General features: G+C 60.2%; 1 protein-coding gene across 2 annotated transcripts in view; it reads right to left on the reverse strand.

The window, feature by feature from the left end:
* Positions 1-3206: 3206 nt before the first annotated feature.
* The window catches only part of CXXC5 (CXXC finger protein 5), a 38619-nt gene continuing 19799 nt past the window's right edge, over positions 3207-22026 (reverse strand). For both annotated transcript variants that reach the window (XM_075766155.1, XM_075766156.1), the window contains exons 2-3: positions 9081-10144; positions 3207-4229 (exon numbers count right to left, since the gene is read on the reverse strand). In XM_075766155.1, coding sequence (XP_075622270.1) covers positions 4185-4229; positions 9081-9866 — 831 coding nt within the window. In that variant the 5' untranslated portion in view covers positions 9867-10144 and the 3' untranslated portion in view covers positions 3207-4184. The remainder of the gene's footprint in view (positions 4230-9080; positions 10145-22026) is intronic.

Raw genomic sequence — 22026 nt, forward strand, 5'->3', positions numbered from 1 at the left:
CGCTTCCTGCATCCTGCCCCATCCCCACGCCGGGGGGGCGGGTCAGCCCGGGGTCAGGCTGCTAATTGCAGCCCAGGGGACAGTGGGACCAGGCGGTTGCCAGCCCACTGCACCGGGCTGCAGCCCAACGCAGGGAAAGCGGTGGGTCCCGCTTCAGAGAGGGATGGGTGACACCCTGCAGCCGAGCCCAGCACCCTCCCAGGGTTCTGGGTGCCCCTGCAGCAGGACAGGACACGGCTCTGCCACCAGCGCAGAGGTTGCAGCTCCTGCCGCTGGCTCTGCTGCAGCTCACCCCGGACTCAGTGCTGCAGATACAATCCTCTCCCACCCAGGCCAACTCCTCTGTGCAAACCACCGCTGGCATCACCGCTGTGCTGCTGCACCAGCCACACACCAGGGTCTGTGCCCTCCTGGCATCATTTGCTGTCATCTTCTCACGTGGAGCCACGGAGGCTGAGGGGGGGCTGAGGCGCAGCTGTCCCCTCTGGGACGGCACACCCTAGGGCCAGCAGCAGGTTTCGTTGCCTTTCTGCTAACTGGTTAATGAGGATGTTAATTAAGAGCGACCCCAGGCCAGCCCTTCTGGTAGTGCCCAAGGTGCTCCCTCAGTGCTGTGCCGAGCTTGTTATCATCATCATCATCATCATCCCATGCTCCTGTGCCTCCCGGCTGCCCGTGGCCTCCTGGGGACAGCAGCCCTGGGTGCCACTTCCCCACCAGCAGCTGGGCAGGCAGCAGGGACAGCTTGGTGCAGGGGACAGCCCGGTGTGGCACCGCGGCTGAGCATGGTGGAGAGGATGGGCAAACCATCCACCCTCAGGGGATGCCCGAGGTCCTGCCTGCCTGGGCACGAGCTCGTTAGGCAAGACTCGTCGTTGAGCGCAGGGCTGTCCACCCACACGCACACCTGGGAGGCACGGATGCAGCCCAGCATGGGGGTGAGATACAGCTGGGCTGGAGGGGCCACCCCACAGCCCCAGCACTGCACCTCCCACCTCCCCATCTCCAGCTCCCCACAGCCCCGCCACCCCATCCCACTCACCAGCAGGGTTTGAATCCCACCCTCTCTCTGGCTCCTTCTTTTCTCCCAAACCTGTTTTCCCTCGTGGGGAAACCCCTGCTCTCCTCATCCCCTGCCAACGCCCACGTCTGCCCTGCAAGCACCATGTGCCCTGCCATCGCTCCCCTCCCCTGCCAGTGCCCACCTCCCCACTAACGCCCCCATTCCCTGCGGATGCCCTGGCTGGGGGAGCACACAGGCCTGGGCAGTGCCAGGTTCGGTGTAGCGGCGAAGGCAGGGGCGAAGGCAGGGCATCGCTCCCGAACCACATGCCTGTACAGGCAGCAGCACTGTGCACAGCGTCCTCCTCCATGCTCCCTGCGCACAGGGGCTGTGTGCTGCCCCATGCCTCCCCCCGTGGGGCTCCTTGCCATGCCATGATGCCAGCGTGACAAACGTGGGGGTGATGGGGGACACATGCCCTGTGCCTGGTGGTTTCCTAGGGGGCAAAGCAGCACTGGGGATGCTGCTGTCCTGGGGGGAGCTGGCAGCAGAGAAGTAGTGTGGCACGGCGGGATTTGCCACGTTTGCAACTGCCACAGCAGCACTTCACCAAGTGCCACCCTGTGCCAACGGCAGCCCCCACCGCTGCATGCATAGCACCAAGCCCAGCCCCATTGTGGGAGACACGGCTGGACACCAGGGAACCAGCCCGAGCAGCCCCAGCAGCGCCCAGCCACAGCTGCTGGGGTGAAGCAGCCCCCCCACAAGCAGCGCCTGCAGGGGTCGGGGCTGGGAAAGCCCCGGGGATGGGCTCCATATGCCGTTCCCCCGACGCTCTCCCAGCGTGGGGTAGGGGCTGGCTCTCCCCAGGTGCCAGGACTGCGCCTTCACACAGCCAGCTAGCTACAGTCGTAAAAGACCAGCCAGACTCCTTTTTCCCATAACACCCCCCGCCACATTCCCGCTAAGTGATTTCGGCTGTTGGCCCAGCAGTGTGAGCTGGGACCAGCCCCCTGCAGCCCCTTGCCAGTGTCACCCAGGCTGGTGCCCGAGCTGGGCACGCCATGCATCGGAGGGCACAGGCAGGGTCCGTCTGTTCCCCAGGCCTTCAGCTTCGTCCCTTGCCACACTGGCCCAGCTCCATCACCATCTCCAGGAGCTCCAGTCGTCCCCGCAGGCACCCCTGGGCTCAGCCACTGGCGTGACCTGGGTGCCCGGGACTGGGCTCCAAAGCCCCCAGGAGCTGCTGGGGTGACCGGCTGGATGGCTGCTGGAGATGGCATTGGGGGCGGTTTTCCCCAGAGACCCTCCAAGCGCTTTCTGCTCCGTCCTGGCAGGTCGCTGCCCAGCAGGGACGGAGCCCACGCACCGCCGTCCCCCACCCCTCCTCCTCCGGGTGCACATCTGGCCAACAGATGCTGGTCCAAAGGCTGGCTGGAGCCAGGGACAAAGGCTCCAGCTACCTCCTTCCGGCGAGGCAGAGCCGGCACTGCCGCGTCCACTCAGATCTGCCTCTTCCCGCAGCTGGGACGACCCTGCCTGCGCAGCCAGGAGACCCTCCCCACGGGCTGGAAGGGGGCACACAGCCCACCCACCCAGCGCGATGCCGAGCACGGCACCCTAAGCGCCGGCAGCGACCCCGCCGGCTTGCCCACGGCCGAGCCCATCCAACGTCCCCCTCGCCAGCGCTGACCCAGTGCCGGCATGAGGCCAGCCTGGGAAACATCCACCGGCCGCTCGACGCTTGGCCTCCTGAGCTCGCTCACCGTCGGGAGCTCGCTTTGGACTTGTCGCAACAAAGCGAGCCTCACCATGTTTCTCCATGGCACGTTAAAGATACTGTTTTACCAAAACAAATGGCGATGTGCTACCTGGTAAAACTCTGGGCAGGTCAATCCAGGAAATATCCTGGGAGGAGCCGGGGCTGGCTTAGCCCAGCCGTGCCGGGATTAACCCTGCGGATTTAGCAGCCAGGGCGACTCCAGCTCGGCTCATCACCCTGACCCGCCCGGGCTGGCCGCCACCACACTCTGGCATCACCGGCGAGGTGCCCCGGCAGCCGGCGGGACCACGGCTGGAGCCGGCAGTGGCGGCAGGGCTGGGGCACGCAGGCAGGCGGAGGCAAGGGGCGACCGGCCACCGTCGGCATCAGGGGCGGGGACGGCTGGAAAGAGGGGTGGGAGAGAAATAACAAAGCTGTAAATCATGACACAAAACATGCATTCATTTTATTCACAAAAACAGCCTGGATCGCTAAAACATTACAAACAGCATTTCAATTTAATGATGTAGAGAGAGCTGGAGAGACGGGGATTTGAACAGAAGAGAAATATCACTTTTCGTAACTGCTTCAGCACAGATCCTGCAATATTATTTTTATTTTGATTTTAACTTCAGTAAGTTTACAAAAATTACTTCTAGGAGTAAACCGTTGCAATTAGGAGGTTTTTCTGTATGCTGTGTTTCTTGTTCTATATTAATAAACTAACAATGACTTCTTTTTTCTTTTTTTTTTTTTTTTATTCTTTTTTCCTTTGTCGAAGACCGCCAGTTGTGTAGCAATTGTTTTCTTCCACCTTTTATACTGAACCTCTTTCGGGTTAAACTTACATAGGTGAATGGCTAGGAAAAGGGATACTACATCGCTTTAAACATATTCTCATTTATAAACATGAAGTTGAGGCATTCTAGAAACTATCCACTCTATTGTATGATGGGAAAGAATCAAATAAAAAGTATAAATGAGGGTGCAATTAAACAACTGTGCTAAATTACAGTAGTGCTTATTAGTAACTAGATTTTAAAAGGTTACTGTAAATTTACATTCCCTACACAAGTACTGCATCTTTCACACATAAACAACATCAACACCAAAACACAGAAAGAAACTGATTGTCCATACTCTGTCTATTAAGTCTTGGTACTTTACAGATCCATTGTTTTTTTCTTTTAATTATTTTTATTTGAAAAGCAGTTAAATGTCTGACTAGGACTCGAAGATGTTAAAACGAACGCAAAAAAAAAAAATTATAAAAACAGGAATGAGATTTGCGAGAAAATATTTTTGGTTCTAAAGAGACACAGGTGCATCCATTCATTTCAGCCAAAAATCCCTTGCCTGAGACAACACAAGCAAGCAGTGACATTGCACTTGGATGACAGAGCTTTGGGATTCCCGTTCCTACTGGAACCATCTGAACGCGGCTCCTGTAGGAAGCATCACCTTCTGGAAAGGAAGAGAGACAGGGAGGGGGGACAGAAGAAGAAGGGACATGGCATTAGGTCGGGTCCGGCACAGCCGCCCGTGCGGCACCAGGGTTGTACACCCGTGCCCCCCCATCCCCGTCCCAGCATCCCGGCCGCCGGCCTCGAGACAGATCCAGCCCGGGCTCAGCATCCCCCGGACGCGGCCGTGCATCCCGAGGTTTCCAGCCCACCAGCAAACGCCGGGATGCTGGCGGGAGGGAGACGGGGGTCCCCCCTCCGCTGCCCCCCCCCCCCATCCCCAGCAGAGCACCCGGCACAGCAGCTCGGCCATTGTTCCCACGTCCCTGCGCCGCAGCCGGCACAATGGCGCGGTCCCCGACTTCCCCTCCGGCTGATAGCGAGCACAATGGCCGGGCCACGGTGAGCCGGCATGGCCCAGCACGGCAGCCCTCACGCTGCCAGCTCCCCCCTCCTCTGCCACGGGTGGACGGACAGCAGGCCAGCCAGCAGACGGGTTTAGGAGGGCATCTGGGGGGAAACTGAGGCAGAGACTGAGCTGGATGGGCTTGGGGCCACCAGACCCAGGAGCTGCTCAGGGCACAGGGGACATCACTCCCGCTGCTGCCCGGCCACAATGAACAACCTCGTCCCCAGGAGAGCAGCCACGGGCACCACCAGGCACCTCTCAGCATCTCACAGGGGAAGAGGGAAGAGCCACCAGGCTCAATCCCACACGCAACAAAGTGCCCAATATCGAATGGGATCTCTTTGAGGCCACCTCCAGGAAAAGAGGTCTCTCAATGCCAACAGCCCCCAAGCAAGGCCAAGCCATTCTAGCCAGGACACAGGACCACACAATCACCGAGAGGACGTGCCTCAAAGGGGACGTCAGGCCAGAAGCAAGGCCCCCTGTGAAAGCCTTCTCCTTTGGTTCCTGCATCTCCAAACAAGCAAGGGACAACAATGGGAAACGAGCCGTGGGCTGCGGTGACGGGTGCGGGGCAGCAGGCTGAGCTGCCACAGGATGGGGGGGGGGGATCAGCCAGCCCCAGCACCAGCTCCCGGCACTGTGCAGGACTGGGGCATCTCTTGTGTTGTCCCAAGAGTCAAAACCACGCCGCATGCAGGTCCCTAACCCTGCGCAGGAGTCAGCTGGCTCTCATCGGGTCCTTCTCTTGGATCAAGACACCCACCAAGACCAGGGCAGCATCTCCTCCCCACCCCTGCAGGAGGAACCCCAACGTGCTCACCTCCACAGGCTCCATGACCCAGATGCGGGCTTGGGCAAGCGGAGGGGGCGAAGGGCAAGAATGGGAAGGAGATGGTGGTGCCCAGCTGGGCTGCTGACAGATCGCACCTTCTCCTGCCCACGTCTGGTCCTCAGGGCAAACTGAGCTGGGGCACTCAACAAGCAGAGAGCTGCAGGCATCACCACTTCCCCAAAGGTCTCTGCAATATTTAATCAGGCATCTGGGAAAGGGACAAGTGCCTCTGGCCAACGATGCACAGGGATGCGGCACAGCAAGCCACCCACAGTGGATCCCGCCCAAGGCACTGTATGCAGAACTGGTGGAGCACTGCCAGTGTGATGGACTGACCAGCAAGGGCCACCTACTCAGATACATCATCCCAGGAGAGGGAGCTCCTAAAAGGTCTGGAAGGAGACGTCTGGTATGGGCCATCTTACACACCTCTGCCTCTACATTGTTAAAGGAAGATGGTCAACTACCTCTACTGTGGATGGCCAGGACAGACACTTTCTTGTCCCCACAATCACAGAATCACAGAACAGTTTGGGTTGGAAGGGACCTTCACAGACCATCCAGTCCAACCTCCTATTGTGGGCAGGGATATCTCCACTGGACTAGGTTGCCCAAAGCCCCGTCCAACCTGGCCTTGAACACTGCCAGTGATGTGGCATCCACAACTCCTCTGGGCAACCTGTGCCAGTGCTTCGCTGCCCTCATTGTAAAACCTTTCTTCCCTATGTCCAACCTAACTCATCCCTCTTGCAGTTTAAAACCATTGCCCCTTGTCCTGTCCCCTCACATTAGGGAAGCAGTGGTCCTCACACCAGCGTTAGCTGGGGCACCAAGGCACTTTGCCAAGGCTTCTCCAGATGGAGGACAGCCCTATTGAGTCAAATCCCCACTATTCATGGCCTTCATGTGACCTACAGCTATGGAGACAAGCCCAGGGTGACCTGTCCAGAGATGGCCACCAGCCCCCACAGCACTACCTGGGGTTGCTGGGTCTGGCAGCGCCTGGAGGAGCCCGGCTGGTGCAGGGACGCGCTGCTGCCTGCTCCGAGCGTCCAACCCGCCTCACCAGCCTTAGAGCCTCAGCCGGCCACCACTGCACTGGGACACCAGCAGCGACCGGTTATTTGGGCCCTGTAGATGTGCAGATAAAGCCTAATGGTGGTAGAGGGATTTAACCCGTTTTTTTTATGCTGCCATAAAGGTTTAATTCTATTTTTTTTACTGCTTGATTTTAGACCAATGTTCAATCACAGCTGTGGCCACTGTCCGGGCTCTCCGAGGATACACAGGGCTGGCAGACCACAGTCACCACCAGCTGCTCTTCTCCTGGGCAATGGCACAGGTCTCTGCAGCAGGGGACGATGCTTCACAGAGCCCCATGAATTTTTCATCCCTATATAAAGGGCCACCAAATGGCTGTCCCCTGCCCCAGCTTCAGCACTATGGGGTGATGACACCCCACCAGGACCTGCCATCTATGGAGATGCCGAGCTGGCAGCTTCTTGGCCATCACCACCTCCAGATGGGTCTCCACCACAAGGCAGGTGCCAGTAACTGCCCTAGGGTTGGCCCAACACAACACATTGTCGAGGCTGGTTGACGTGGGGCAAGGATTAACAACCTAGTCATTGACCCAGGTGACCTTGAAACATAAGCTGAAGTCCAGCGTCCCTGTCCCAGCCACATACGGCCACAATCTCATTCAGCTCTACCAAGGTCAATGCACAGCATAAGTGAATATCCTGACAGAGGGGAGGATCTGCTCCGAAAAGGGGATGGTGACACCCTAGAGCGACCCACATCTGCCCAGGCATCCATCTCCACCAGCACAACATCTCTCCTCAGCCTCAACATGCCTATGGTCGCACCCAGGAGGGATGGGGACCTATCGTTGGTGAGGCGCAACTCTATCACATGAAGAGCCCTATTTCAGTGGCTCCAATTTCTCAGCCAGCTGCGGGATGGGGAAACCAATCAAGGGGGTGACTGTTTCATGGGCTCCTGGTGCTATTTATCGTCCCTGGACCCAGTACAGCTCCAGGAGAAGGGAGCAGCTCCTCCGGCTGCTGTGAGCTCCAAGTCTATTGACCCGCTTTAGGACTCTTCGGAAGAGATGAACTTTTTTTTTTTCCCTTTCTCCCTTTTTCCAGATCACTGACTCAGCAAATTAGAACAAGAATATAATTTAGCAATACAGCGGTTTTTGAAAGACACAGTCCCCCTCTCCTCATCCCCACCGCCCAAATAGATTTTTTTTTTCCCCTTCACTATTCATTCAGAGTTGATGCTAATTGAAAAACGTAGAACGTGGCTCAGAAAACAGTGGGTTGTCCCCATTGGGACAACCAGAGGATGGGCAATGCCCTCGTGCCGGGATGCGCGATCCAGCTGATGTCTGGGTGACTTTTTAGCCTTTGCCGGCTTTGGGGATGCGCTCTCCAGCAAGAAAAACCACACCAGCACAGCTGACAGCAGGATCAGCTCCTGGAAAAATCAAACCCGGCTCAAGTACGACATGTGGGGGACCCGGCAGACAGGTCTTGGCCCAGAGCAACCACGGGAGTCCAGCTCTGCCAGAGCGGCGTGCCCACACACCACCCCTGCACCGTGTCCCAGCGCTGTGGGCACCCAGCCCTCACCCACGCCACCGGCAGCTGCCCACAGCCCTGGCTGAATTTCAGACCCACACGACGACCCAAGTCACCAGACTTTCCCTGTGCTCCCCACGTGAATATCGCACCTCCCCGGCGGGTTTGGCAAGGCGGCACCCCAACCCGACGGCGGCTTACAGCGGCTCTCCTCTGAGGTCAAGGGCAACACCACCCACGGGGGGACACGCTCCAAGTAACACCCCAAAGCCTTACTCCGGGGTGACACCGAGCATGGCCACGCTCGGCAGGCGCGGCAGGAGCAGGGTGCTCCCGGCTCAGTGCCTGTGGGGACCGCAGCCCGGCCGCCACCAGGAAATCCAGCTGTGCCTTATGGATGCATCCTGACCGCCCCAGACAGATGCTGGTCCAGGGAGACCCAGCACGGCTCCAGCAAGGGAGATGCTGCCCAGCACACGCTGCAGCTGTTTCCCCCCCAAAACCAGGGACTGCCTTGCTCCCGCTCAGAGCGAGCAGTGAGCCAAGGGGCTGGGCTATGGCTGCACCGCAGCCGCAGGTTTCACCATCACCAACTCCCCCCAAGCTCTGCCCCAAAAAGCCGCCTCCTGCCTCCCCGTCCTCTGACCCAGTCGCCGGGTCAGAAGCTGCTCCATGGCTCAGGGTGCTGCAGCCCCCCCCAGGACAAGGGATGCTGGCACCGAAACGCAAGCAGAGACCCGCTGCTGCCCACGCCTGCAAAGGGGAGAGTGAAGCCCAGCGCGCCCAGGGACCCCAGGGAGAGACCCCAGCCCTCCTCCCCAAGCCAGTCAACCCCAGTATGTAAGGGAGGGTGGGGACTGGGGGCGCTGGGCAGAGCACGCATCTCACGGTGAGAACTGTTAATGGAAAAGGGAAAAATAAAAAAGTAAGAAGTACCAGGTGTTTTATTATCTAGGGCAAGATCCGAACCCAGGAGCGCAGCCCGAGGAGGGGTTAGGGTGCCTGAGAGGGGCCGGTTACCTCCAGTGCTGCAGAAGGCTTCTTTTTGAGTTCTTCACATTTTCGGAATTTGCAAATCTGGTGGCCAGTTTTGCGATTCCTACAACTGCTGCACTGCTCGCAGTTTATCCGTCTTCGGCAGGGCGGGCACATGCCGCATCTTTTCCGTTTCTTTTTCCCCGAATTGATGGCAGATGCCAACTCATTCTGCATGGGATATTCTGCCAAGCCAGCCATATGGAGCGCGCTCTCTGCCAGAAACACGCCGGCAGGGGTCATAATGAAAAGGCCTGGGTTGATGGGAAAAGCCCCCAGGTAAGGAAAATCAGAGGGGCCGTTCATTGTCTCTGCAGCTGAGACTGCCTCCATGTCAGAGATACCAGTCCCGTGGTCGCTTGCGAGAGGAAGATGCTCCTGTACCACTCTTTTGAGCATTTCTGTCGACTGAGCAAATTGTTGTAGGGCGGTCTGTCCTTCTGAGGAGATCTCCGACACCCGGTCTAATTTGCTCAGCATACTAGAGATGTTTTTGTGCTTTGAGGTAGAATGACTTTTATCCACAGTCGCTTCGTTGCCATTAGCTAAGGGGTTGCCTTTCTCTGAATGTTCGCTTACCGAGCTGCTGCTACCAAAGGTGGAATAGTGGGAGAGTGGACGGGACTTCTTAAGACTTTTGTTCAAAGGTTCACTTATTATTCCACTTTTGTTCCTCCTCTCGGAGTTGACGGGGGGTTGAGAGTCATCTTGGTTATTTTTTTCTGTCTCTGGCTTGTTCCCAGTGTCTTGATGGGAGCCCGAATTTGACATGGTGCCCAGAGCACAACAACAAAACCAAACCCAAACTAAAAAAAAAAAAAAAAAAAACCAAAAAACAAAAAACAAAAAACAACCCAAAAACCCACCCCCAGCACCAAAGTGAAAGACCCCCAAAGCCCTTCTGGTAGCACCAGCCCGCCAGCCACCGGGGAAAGCTCAGACAGGAATGCACATCAACGGGGCCTCTCCTCCAGCGCTGGCTGCAGAGGTCTTCAGTCCGATCTCAGTGCAAAGACATACTGTGCGGCTCTGGGACACAACATGCGGTTCTGGAAGTAGAAAAGAAAAGCGAGTTAGCGCTGGCAAGAGCCAACGGGCTTTTCAAAGCAGCTCTTCCTCCCCCTGCCATGAAAGTCTCAGCGCCGCGAACAAAGAAACTCCAGGGAACGGACCTCGGTGGAGATCCGTTCCGCTGCTCCTTAAAAGGGTCGCCATCCAGACAGAAATGGGGGGTCACTGGGGAAGTCCTGGCCTGGTAGCAATGGCACTCCATGGCTTAAAGGCTCTCTGTGCCCGGCTCTCCTCCCCCAGGGACTGCAGCCCCAGGGAAGTCACGGGGTTCATCTCCTGCTCCGCTCCAGCGGCGTGCAGCCCCCACACCGGATGGGACCGCGGGTGCCCACGGGGTGTCCCCGAGCCAGCAGCCAGAGCTCGTGCAAGGGGCACCCGGTGCCCGCCCTGCGGCCGCCCACGTCCCCCGGCTGAGTGCTGCGGAGGCAGCAGGTTGCAGGGCTGCACCCCAGCTCCCGCACCCTCCCGGATGATGCTGCTCACCCAGCTGGGGCTGGGCTGCCCCCTGCCCTCCTCCTCCTCCTCCTCCTCCCAGACCCTCGTCCCCAGGCCAGTGCTGCACACCAGACAAGCCCCACGGGGAGCTGCAATGTCCACCTCTGAGCCCCACGGGGAGCCGCAGTGCCCACCTCCAAACTCCGTGGGCAGCCACGGCATCCACCTCCAAACCCCACAGGGAGCTGCAGCATCCACCTCCAAGCCCCACTGCTGACCTCCAGCCATGCCCCGGTGCGCCCTGCCCGCACGCCCACAGGCAGGGGCTCGGCAGAGATGGCGAGAGCCCCCCCTTGGCACCGTTCCCCGGAGCGGCGGCGATGTGACCGTCCCTGGGTCGGCTCTGGGGCAGCTGGGCCCAGTGTGGCTACAAACACTTGTTGTGAAATTCCTCCTCCTCCCTTCCCGAGCACGCACGCACGCATGCACGCACGCACAGGCACTGCCGGAGTAATCAGGCTTTAGAGGAGAAAAGCTGCAGGGCTTAGCGGAGCAGGAACCCACGTCCCCACCCCAGCAGCAGCTGGGGGAGGGCAGCGCCAGGGGAGGCCCCTCTCCTACCCTGTCCCTCCATCCCAGCTATCCCGGCAGCCTCCTCTCCAGAGTCCAGGCAGGGATATGGCCACGTGCAGAGAGCTCTGCCAGGACCTTTGCTCCTGCCCAGGGGCGATGCAGCAGAGCAAGGGGCACCCCTGAACCGCCTGCACCCCCTGCACCCCTGCTCCTGCTCATCTGCCGCCCTTCGTATCCCCTTCGTCACAGCCGAGCCGTGGTGCAAACTCAGCAACCCCTCCACAGCCTGGGACCCTTCCCCACAGACATGGCTGGGCAGCCGAGCTGGGGCCACCACCATTAAAACGCTGATGGGGGCAAGGTCCCCGCGCCAACCACCACGGGACTGGCAGAGGAAGGCAGCCCATCTCACCCCGGTGCCGGAGCCAGCTCGCCTGCGGAGAAACACACACACCCCCCCCCATCCTCGCGCTAAAAACCGCTTGCTTCAGCTGCTGCGGGATTTAAGATGCAGCACGGATCGATGCAGGGCTCGGGTTCCAGCCTGGAGCTCGCCAGGCCACGTGGGGAGGGGGGGGCTGCGGCGGCAGGACAGACTGCCCTTCCCCGAGCATCGCGCTCCACACCAGGCAGGGGGATGCCGGGCGGTGGCGAGGCTGGGGTGCACCCTAAATGGGTGCTGAGGAGTGGGTGAGCCGCTGCTGTGCAGCTGGGGCACCCGTCCTGGGCTGCTGGGAAGGTGGGGGACCCGTCCCTGGAGGCGTTAAGATGGGTCACGCCTTAACACCGAAAGCAACGGGTGCAGGGGCCGGAGCGGGGAGCGCGGCAGGAAAGGCACCGGACGGGAGGATGTGAGATAAAGCTGCCCGGTGGCGTTATCTCGCGCCCGCCCGCGGCCGCCTTTCCTGCGGCCTGCGCCTCTTCCGCCCCGCTCAGCCACCGAGCGGGGAGCCAAGCGCCGGGCCGAATCGGCCCGGGATTTACCAGCTTCGTGGTGTTGTAACTGCCAAGCTGCGGTGCTGCCTCAGCGGTCACCGGGGGTCCCCAGCCACGACCAGGAGCAGAGCAGGAGGGACGGCAGGAGCGCACCCCGCATCGCTCTGGCAAAGAGTCCGCTGCCGTGCCGGGGCGTCCCCCCCAGCCCCACAGCACAGGACGGCAGGGTCTGGGAGACAAAGTGGGGAGGACACCGGCTGGAGAAACGCCGTGGTCGCCATCTCCATCAGTTCACGCCTCCCTCCGCAGGCGGCCATACCGGCCAGCCCTCCCCAGCTGGCTCCAGCAGGCAGCTGCCCATCGGTCCCACCCTGCTCTGTTAAATTGGGTGCCGGCGGCTCTGAGCCCCCGCCAGCCACAGCCTCCTCCAACTGGGGTCGGTGGCTGCAGAGCTTGGAGCGCAACGTCCCCGAGCACCCACCGCCGCAGCGGGCGGCACTGCGGGATGAGGCCACCGCGGCACAATTGGTGCAGGTCCCCTGCCACCCACGGGGACAAGGGCCACACCGCCATGTCCCCCCTCAGCCCCAGCGGTGCAAGGCGGCGCCCAGCCGCTGGCACGGGGTGCTGCGCCGAGCCGTGCCGAGTGGCAGTGCCGCACAATCCCGCCATTGTCCCGGCTGCCGTTCTGCCTCCTACAGCTCCTGCCATCTGCAGCCGCCCGGCGCTGCCCTCCAGCCCCCCAGGGCCGCGCTCCTCCGCGGCGGCAGGCACCGGGCACCGCAGCCGTGCCAGGTGGAACGGGTCTGTTCCCACGCTGTCCCCCCCAGCAACCCCAGGACCCGCTTGCCGTGGGGTGCCCGGCTAATTTGCACAAAGGGGGTGCCCCCCACCCTGACACCGTGGGACCACCCAGCACAGCAGATATCTCAGCTGCTCCTCGGCAGTCTCTTCCCAGCCAGGCTGCTAATTGCAGCGGGGGGAGGAATTAACGATCTTAATCCCTTCTTTATGATTGACCCATGTAAAGACGGCGAGAGCCCCCCCGTCCTGTTTCTGCCCCTTTTCCGGCCCCCATCCCCTGGGGAAGGCGCCAGGCAGCGTCATCTGGGTCCCTGTCAGAAGGTGCTTAGTCCCGGCCGCGGCATTAAGGGGCACGTGATGGGCTCCCTCGCCCGGGTCTTTGCACCGCACAGCTTAGCAGCCTGGAGGGACGCCAGGGTTCAAGGGGACACCGCCAAGGTCGGGAGGCCCCAACCCACACCCGGGGGGTCCCCACTCTTTTGCAAGACCCTGTTCCCCCCCTGCAACTTCCCTGCCAGGTACAGGCTGAGCCCATGGGGTCTGAAGGCCAGGTTCCTGGGGACTCAGGTGACCCGCAAGCTACAGCACCCAGGCAAGGCTGTCACTCGGGTGTCACCCCCTTCACCCTGCTCCCACTGAGGCCCGTTTCCATGGGTCACCCCCAAAACCTGCCCCCGTCAGCACGGGATGCTCAGCCAGGGCGAGGCAGCAGCACTCTCCTGTGGTCCGGGGAGGAGGAAGGGCGCCAGACCCGGCCCCAGGGCTGTCCTCTCCCTGGGGCTTCCCCCAGCTCAGCCCAGCACCGCCCCACATCTCCCCTTTGCTCTGCCCCGGGAGCTCCCTGCATCCCCGCACATGCGCTGACCTCGGGGACTGGGCTGCAATAGTCCTGGCAACTCCAGAAAAACAAAGGTTGCCAAAGGATGCCTGGTGGTCCAGCACCCAGAGAAACCATCGCCAGCTGATGGACTGTGAGTCTCCCTGACTGCGGGCACCATTTCCCGTCAGAGGGGAGCAGGAGAGGAGCTTCGCTTCTCGTAAAAAAATGACGAGTTGCGATTTCCAGCCCCCTCCCCTGTGTTATTTCACTGCATCGCTGGAAAGCCATCAGCTCCTGCCGACGTAAAAAGTCTCATCTTCGAGAAAGAACTTCTGCTTTCCTTTAATTTTAAATAAATCAACCTCCTCCCGGAAAAGCCGCCGGTCGGTCAGCCGTGCACAGACACGGCCGTAAAGGGAGAAGAAAGCAGCAAAGCCGAAGCCGAGCTGCTCCCGGGCTCTGGAGACAAAGGGAGAAAATAAAAGTTCGGCTTTTTTCTAATCCCTGGGCGGTGGGTGGGCACCGGGGGCAGCGGCTTTGTCCGCCCGGAGCAGACGGAGGACGGAAGGGACCCTGGCGTCTTTTCAGCCTCGAGAAAGGCGGTAATTGTCCCCTCCGCCGGGTTTTTGTCCCCGCTTCCTCCCCCTCGCCACACGGCCACCCGCCCAGCACGGCCCCCACTTCACTAGCAAAGCCCTGGTTGATGGACCGATGACCAGACGGATGGACAGACAGACTCCGCGGCACCACAGGCAGACCTCAGGAGGGCACGCACCACCCACACTTGCCCCTCTCCAAGGCATCCCAGGATCGAGGGAAGCTGAAGCTGGAGGTACCTTCCCAGCTGAAGGAACCACTCACAGCTCCAGAGAGGGGCCAGAGGTGGGTCCCATGCTCCTCAATCATCTCGGCCAACAGCCATGGACAGCACCTCGGATTGACACCTTTGAGGCATCCTGGAAAGAGAAAAGCCAGCAGGTAGGACAGGATCACTGCCCTGAAGCACTGTCATGGGTCAGAGGGTCCAGCTGCAACCCAGGTCAAAGGCTGAGGAGAACAAACACCACCAGAACAAGGTTCAAAGCAGCTCCAACCCCAGCACTGCAACACCCAACTCAGCTCCCAGGTACCCGATTTCCACAGTTGAACCTGCTGCTCCCTCCACCAGGTGACACAGGTCAGCTGAAAGCTGGTGGTGATGTCTCATCACAGCCTCATTGACCAGAAGTCAGGCAGCAGGCGCCAGACCAAAGGGCTACTGGACCTCTCAACCACACAAGGAACCACCATCAAGTCTTGAGCTGCTGGGGACTCAGCCAGGCGAGAGCTGGACATGGGGACGGCTGGCAGGGCAGAGACCCATGGCACCCTCACCTCTGGGCTGCTGCTTCTGCCAAACCCACGTGGGGAAACAAGGTGAACCAAGAGAGAAATCAAGCTGCAATCTCCCAGTGCTGAATGTCCCTGCAGGACACCCGTTCAGGGAGAACGTGGTGCCTGATAACCAGGCACGGGCACCCTGAGGCAAAGACAAGGGCGTCCTTCACCTGCGTTGTTTGCAAGCCATCACCTGTGTCAACCCAACAGCCCCCAAGCTCTGCTCTTTGCATTCATCCTCCCAAAAACTGGTCCAGCCAGAAGAACGACTCCTGGATGCACCAAGGAAGTTACCATCACCCACTACCTTTTCTCCAGACATCAAGAGAGGACAGCCAGGCCTGGGGGGCCTGGGGGAGGTTTGGGCAGCATCCTGAATGCTAAGCCTCAACCCTGGGCATTTGCAGGTTAACGAGCCAGAAGTATGATGGGTCGCCAGATGGGCAACTTGCATGGAGATAGTTCATCTCCTGTGCTACAGAACATCCTTCGAAGGGTCGGTTGTGGCAGCCGCTCTGCTCATCTCTGCTGCCGAGGTGGCACTGAGGGACGTTAAGAAGCCAACTCCTGAATTAAAAAGGCTATGGAAGATTAAATCCAGCATCTGGAGTTAGCCCTGGAAGCAGATGGCGAATCATCATGGCGCACAGAGTGGCTTTCACCCATCTCCTCCTTGCAGGCAGCTTCCCTGCTCCGGTGGTGCCTCCCAAGAGCAGCTCTGGATGCACACGCAGCCTGGCCAGCAAGGGCCAGACGTGCCCCGCCAGGCACATCCTCCCGCACGGTGCAGTGGGGCCATGCTGCTGTCCCGCAGATGCCCAGCTGAGCAGGCAAGAGGTGATGCCACCTCCCCAGGTGGGCTCCCCATGCCAAAGCTCCAGCAAAGACATATTTTTTTCCCCGCTGGTGGTGGGTTTCCCCATGTAACCCCATGGCTGCTGCAGGCTGCCCGACCCGCCGGTACGGGTACACGCAGGGACACCCAACTCAGGCAAATGCACCCAAGCCAGGCAGAGCCTATCACCAACATGCCCTGCACCTCCAAGGAGGTCGCCACTGTGGAGAGGACAAGGATGTCCCCAGGGACACCACCGCCTCTGTGCACATCCTTGAACCTCACCCTGCGGCCAGCCCTGCGCACGCCCTGCCGCCCTGCTGAGCTGCGGTGCCAGCACCGCTGGAGCCACTGCCGCGAGGACCGACCCATGCCTGGGGCCGCCCCACACTGCCCGCCTGGCCGGGAAACGTGGCTGGGTCCTGCCTCCACGGGGTGGTGGTGGTTACGGATTAAGGAGTCTTAAATGTCAGACGACCAGGCGCTCCCTGGAAATCCACTTATCTCCGCTGCCACTCGGAGCGGCCAGAGCTGGGCGGTTATGGAGATAACGCGATTTGAAGCGTCCACCCGAGCATTGCAGGGCTGCGGGTGCCCTGCGGACAACGCCAGGCACCTCCTCCCCTCCTCCGCTCGCCCAGCTGCTGCCCAGAGAGCCGGGTGACGGCCACGCTGCTCAGCCCCAGGGGGCTGCACCCCCACCTGTGCGGGCTCCCCCTTCCCCAATTCGGGGGGGACGAGGCAGGCTTGGCAGCCTCACCTCCCCGGCGCTCATCCATCCCCCCCCCCGTGCCAAAGCTGCGCCAATTCGCTGCCCAAATCCTAAAGCGACTGTAACTAAAACCTACCAGATTGAGCCTCGGGAAGGCCCCCCCCCCCCCCCCCCCCCCCCCGCTTCTTCCCCCCCTCCAAATGGGATTGAACAGATCTGCGCTCGCACGAGCCCAGCTCGCAGCCAAGCAGCATCTGACATTCACGCGCCGTGGCACGGCTCTCTGCCGCTCGCCCACTCCCCCGGCTTGGCATCGCGTTACCCAATGCTGCCCTCCTGGAGATGCGGCATCGCTCCCAGCCCAGCAGAACCCACCCCCCTGCCCTCTGCAAAGTCCCCCCCAGACCCTCCTGGGGGGACCCCAGCTAGTCTCTGGTGTCCCCCCCATCCAAGGGAGGTCCCCAAGGTGATTTCAGGGCTGTGACCAGGTTGAATGACCCAAGGACGTTGGGGCCAGGTGGACAGGATGCCAGCAGATGCCAGCAGCAACGGGCATCCCGGCAGGAGCCCCGAGAGCCACCGCACAGGGCTGCGGGGGACCCAGGCCAGGCTTCACCCCAGGAGACCCACACACAGCCCGCCAAGGCCAAGCTAAGACGTGTGAATCGCTCCCGTTAACAGATGGGGCGATTGCAGCGTAAATTATTTGGGGTCTAGCCGATAACCAGGTCACAGAGAGACCGATCAGCAGGCACAGAGCTCCAAGAAGTTAATTAAAAATAAGGAAAAAAGTTGTAGGCACAGCTGCATGGGAATATTTGATGGCGAAGAGCCCCAAATCCATCAGTGCCACTTCCAAGTGCCACCTCCAATGGTGCCCAAATCCATCAATGCCGCCTCCAAGAGCAGCCCCAGCCTGGAGAGGTCCCCTTGTGCTCCCAGCTCTCTCAAACCTCATCCCTCCACACCCCACCAGGCAGCTCCATGGTGGCAGAGCAGAAACCGAGGGGCTGCTCCGAATCCCAGGAGAGCCAGCGGTGGGAAGGGCTGGTGCACCTGTGCTGGCACCTCTGTCACCGTCACCACCGGTGAGCAAGAATCGCATCGGCAGTGGGAGCGTGCACTCAAGGACACCGGGGCCAGCTCAAGGCATTCAAGTTGGGTCATTAATGGGTGGAGGGGACCTCGTGGTCCTTAGCGATGAGACCCCCCACACCTCACAGGTGGCAGGGCAAGGCTAAACACTTTGGTGCCTGCACCCCACAGACCAAGCGAGCGCAGGGAAGCGAGGCAGCAGCTCTGCAAGGAAGGGTGTGGTGAGCACCCAGCCTCGCCAGCCACCGATCTATGGGCTGGGGAAGACATTGGCATCCAAGAGCCATCTCTGCCGCTCACACCAGAGAGCTGGGTCCCTGATGCTTCTGAGCCGGTGGGATTAAGGTGTGTGATCCCCTGCCCCCGAACCCCCATGAGCGCCCGCTCCCAAAGGCGACTGCTTTGGAGGAATCGCTTGTACTGCCGGGAGCGCGGCGGCACCGTCGTGAAGCTGCCGGGGTCCGCAAATGGCAGCTACTGACAGATGTCTGAGAGGACGGCAAATAATCCCGTCTTCCTCTGGGAGGATTCGGGTCGCCCTCACCCTCGCCGGCGGTTTATCCATTGTCTGGATCTGCCGGCGGTTGTTATTTTTGGTCAGCAGCGCGTTTTGCTTGGCCTCGCTGGCAGGAGGGAAATAGGAGGAAGAAGAGAAAGGGGAGGAAGGCTGCGTGGCCAGGGCTGGGGATGGGGGGAAGAAGACCGGCATGGCTTTGGGGCGGGGGCCGCAGGGCACCCCGCAGCCCGCAGCGAGCCTGGGTCAGTCTCCTGCCAACCCTGCAGCCTTGCTGAGCACAGCCAAAGCTCGCTGCAGCAGTGGGGCCAACCAACCCAGGGATCACAGCCTCCCTTGGTGCCCAGGGGAATTGCTCCCAGTAACCCCAGTAAGACCAGTGGACCAGAGAGGCTAGAGAGGTTTGGGGGGCAAGTCTCGCTGCCTGGCTGCAGCACCCTCCTGCGCAGGCAGCACTTGGGGTCATCTCCACCAGCAAAAGAAAGGGCAGGGGTGCTCTGGCAGGGATGGGCAAGCCCTGCCTGCTGCCAGCACCATCCCAAGCCCTGCCTGCAGACCCGCACATGCCTCGGGCCCATCCTGATCAGCAACAAAGGCTGGAGAGCCTTCTCCGTTCTGCCCTGTGCCCCCTCCGCGGCACGGACCCCCATCCCTCATGCTTCATCCCCAGCACCGCAGCATCCCAGGCGGCAGGTCGCATCTTCCCCAATGGCTTGGGCTTGCCGATGCCGTGGGATGCTGCTCCCAGGGCTCAGCCTGCCGCTAGGATCCGCATCCATCCCTCCGGCTACAACGGGAGGTGTGGGCAGAGCCGGGGTAAGAGGGATCCCGGAGCTCTGAGGGAGAAGACGCACAGCCATGCCCCAAGACTTCGCACTTCTCCCCATCTATCCGGCAGCGACGCAGGGAGCATCTCTGCTCACCGGCAAGGCAGGGCTCGCCATCCTGCGCATCGCCTTTCCACCGCCGCCCGGTCTGCCTGTGAAGCGCGAAGACAATAAAAAGCTGCCTCCCCACTCGGCGGGCTTTCGCTCCTGCAAGAGATGGAGGGCATGCCACACAAAACCGCCTCTCCTGAGCTCTCCCTGTGCTCAGTGCCACTTGTCATTCAAGCAAACCCCGTGGCCTTTAAGCTGCCAAGGTACCAGAGCTGCTCCGGAATCAGAGTTCGCTCGGCTCCTGCCCTGGAGCAAGGAATCTGAAACGCTGCCACTGGAAACGAAACAGAGCATCCGTCATTTTACTTGCCAGGAATATATCCAGCCCCCAAAAAAAGAAATACTGCCTGCTAAAAAGCCAGTAACAAAAGCCCTCGATTCCACCGGCGAAGCAGAGCCCAGCATTGGGCATTTCCACTTCGGTCCTGATTTTCTGTCGAATTCAAAATCACCCGAAATAAAACAAGCAGCAGAGCTGGGTCAGGGCTGGAGGGGCCGAGAGGAGGACGGCAGGCCAGGACGGCTGGTGGGCACCAGCGGACCCCGCCCAGGATGTCACAAGGAAAATCCATGGGTTCGGAAAAAAAAGGATGCAGGTGGCAGAGGCAGGGCTGGAGGGGACGAGAGCTGCCAGACCCGCGCATCCAGGCGCAGCCAGCCCTGCCGCAGGGCTGCCCTCGGGAAGCCACCCTGCCCCAGCCGCTGCCAGCATCCTGCCCACAAGCCGCCCCCGGCCAGGCAGGTCATCACCCCCCGGCCATTCCCAGTCGCATCCCCAGGAAAAGGAGCAGCGCGTTCCCAGCCAGCCCAGCCCCCAGCCCAGGCACGCCAACCCAAATATCTGCAAGAGGCGCTCCCCTCCCTGGGAACGGCGACTCAACACAGAGTTCACATGCCCCAGCAATGCCTGATTAAACTCCCAAACTCCAAGGGAATACCCCTGAGGCTGTCTGAAGATAAGCTAGGAGCTAGACTGCTCTCAGGAAACGCAGGAACTGGGAAAGAGCAATCATTTTTTTTTCCTTTTAAATCCAGAATAATACAGAGCAAACCCCAGCGTGCTCCAGCTTGGACACAAGCACTCGCCCCAGCTCACTGCCGTGCGCCCCGGGAGCTTCCCACTCCCTGGCACAACCGGGAGGTCACAGGTGACCCCAGCACCGAGACGGATCCTGCCGGAGGTGGTGGGGATGGAAGCTGGAGAGCCCAGGACAACTCCAGGCAGCGCAGAGCTAAGTGTGACTTGCCGGGCTCTGCGTGCCGGGCTGGAAGCCGTTGAGCAAGATGATGGTGGGGGGAAGGCTGCTGTCCAAGGCCAGCGGGTACCAGAGGACGGGGACACTTGCTGCCGACACCTCCAGGACCTGTGATGCTCTGCAGGTGCTCCATCATTTCAGTTCACCCTGGGGAACACCTCAGACACTGGTTCCACCAGTCCTTGAGTTTCATGTGACCCTCACCGCCCTTCTGCTCCCCTTTGTCTTCTCTGTGACAGGTAGTTGTAGCACAAGACCCAGATCCCCCAAGCCATCTGCACGCTCAAGAGCAAAGGCAGTCAAGAAAACTCTGTTAATACAGAGCTCGACGCAACAGGTGAGCTGGAGGATCCCAGGATAAAGAGCAAGGAGATGATACTCCTGCCTTTTGTACCTGCTGGAGCCCAGGGAGCAACCAGCTCCTCATCCTCCAGGAAAGCAGAGCCGCGGGGAGGGTGGGCACCAGGTCCTGAGATCAGTGAGCCCTGGCGCTGGGGCACCCCAGGGCTGCCCCGTCCTGGCTGTGGTAGACTCCACGACACCAGCTTCGATGGCATCCAACTGTGATGTCATAAGCCAGAAGTTCTACCTTTAACCAGGACCACGGCTGGGAAGGGGACCAGCACCACACCCACCGTGCCCTCAGATGGGCAAACACATCTGAGGCCAGAGGAGCACAGGTGATGCACCTACCCCACGCCAAGCTCTCCTTCAGAGGAGATGTCGAATAGCTCTCTTGTTTCTTGAAGCTTCTTCAAGAATCAGGCCAAAGGAAGGGTGTCTTCCTTCCCAGCAGCATGCCAGCAGAGGATGGAAGAAGAGTCCTGGGCAAGCTGATGGGAAGAGTCATGAGGAATACAAACTGCTGGGGCAAGAAGTCCTGCCCCAGGGATGTGGTGGCACAGTGGGGAGGGTTGTACCAACAAGGTCCAGCTTGTGCCTTTGATCAAATACCAGTCTGGGTGCAGAAGGCATTTGGACTGCTGCAAAACACTTGGATTTTCACCAGATGTCTCACACACAGCCACAAGAACTTACTGTGGCCTTTCCATTATGAAGGGAGCTTAGGAGAAAGATGAGGACAAACTTTTTACCAGGACCTGTCGTGACAGGACAAGGAGCAAGTTTTAAACTGCGAGAGGGCAGGGTTAGGTTGGACATAGGGAAGAAATATTTTACGACGAGGGTGCTGAGGCCCTGGCACAGGTTGCCCAGAGAAGCTGTGGCTGCCCCTGGCTCCCTGGCAGTGTTCAAGGCCAGGCTGGATGGGGCTTTGGGCAACCTGGGCTAGTGGAGGGTGTCCCTGCCCATGGCAGGGGGTTGGACTGGATGGTCTGTGAAGGTCCCTTTCAACCCAAACCATTCTGAATCTATGGTAATTTAACCACCAACACCGTGCCTTATAAAAAAAGCACAAGTGAGATGGGTGAAGAACCCAAAGAACCAGCCACAAGACAGAAAGGAGAGCCAGGGCCATGGGAAGGAGGAAAGGGCCACCATCACCAGCCATGACATTAGTCAGGATGGGAGGACCCTCAGATGAAAGTGCTGCAGGACAGACAGAG

This window comes from Balearica regulorum, chromosome 14 (assembly GCF_011004875.1).
Source record: "Balearica regulorum gibbericeps isolate bBalReg1 chromosome 14, bBalReg1.pri, whole genome shotgun sequence".
NCBI lineage: Eukaryota > Metazoa > Chordata > Aves > Gruiformes > Gruidae > Balearica > Balearica regulorum.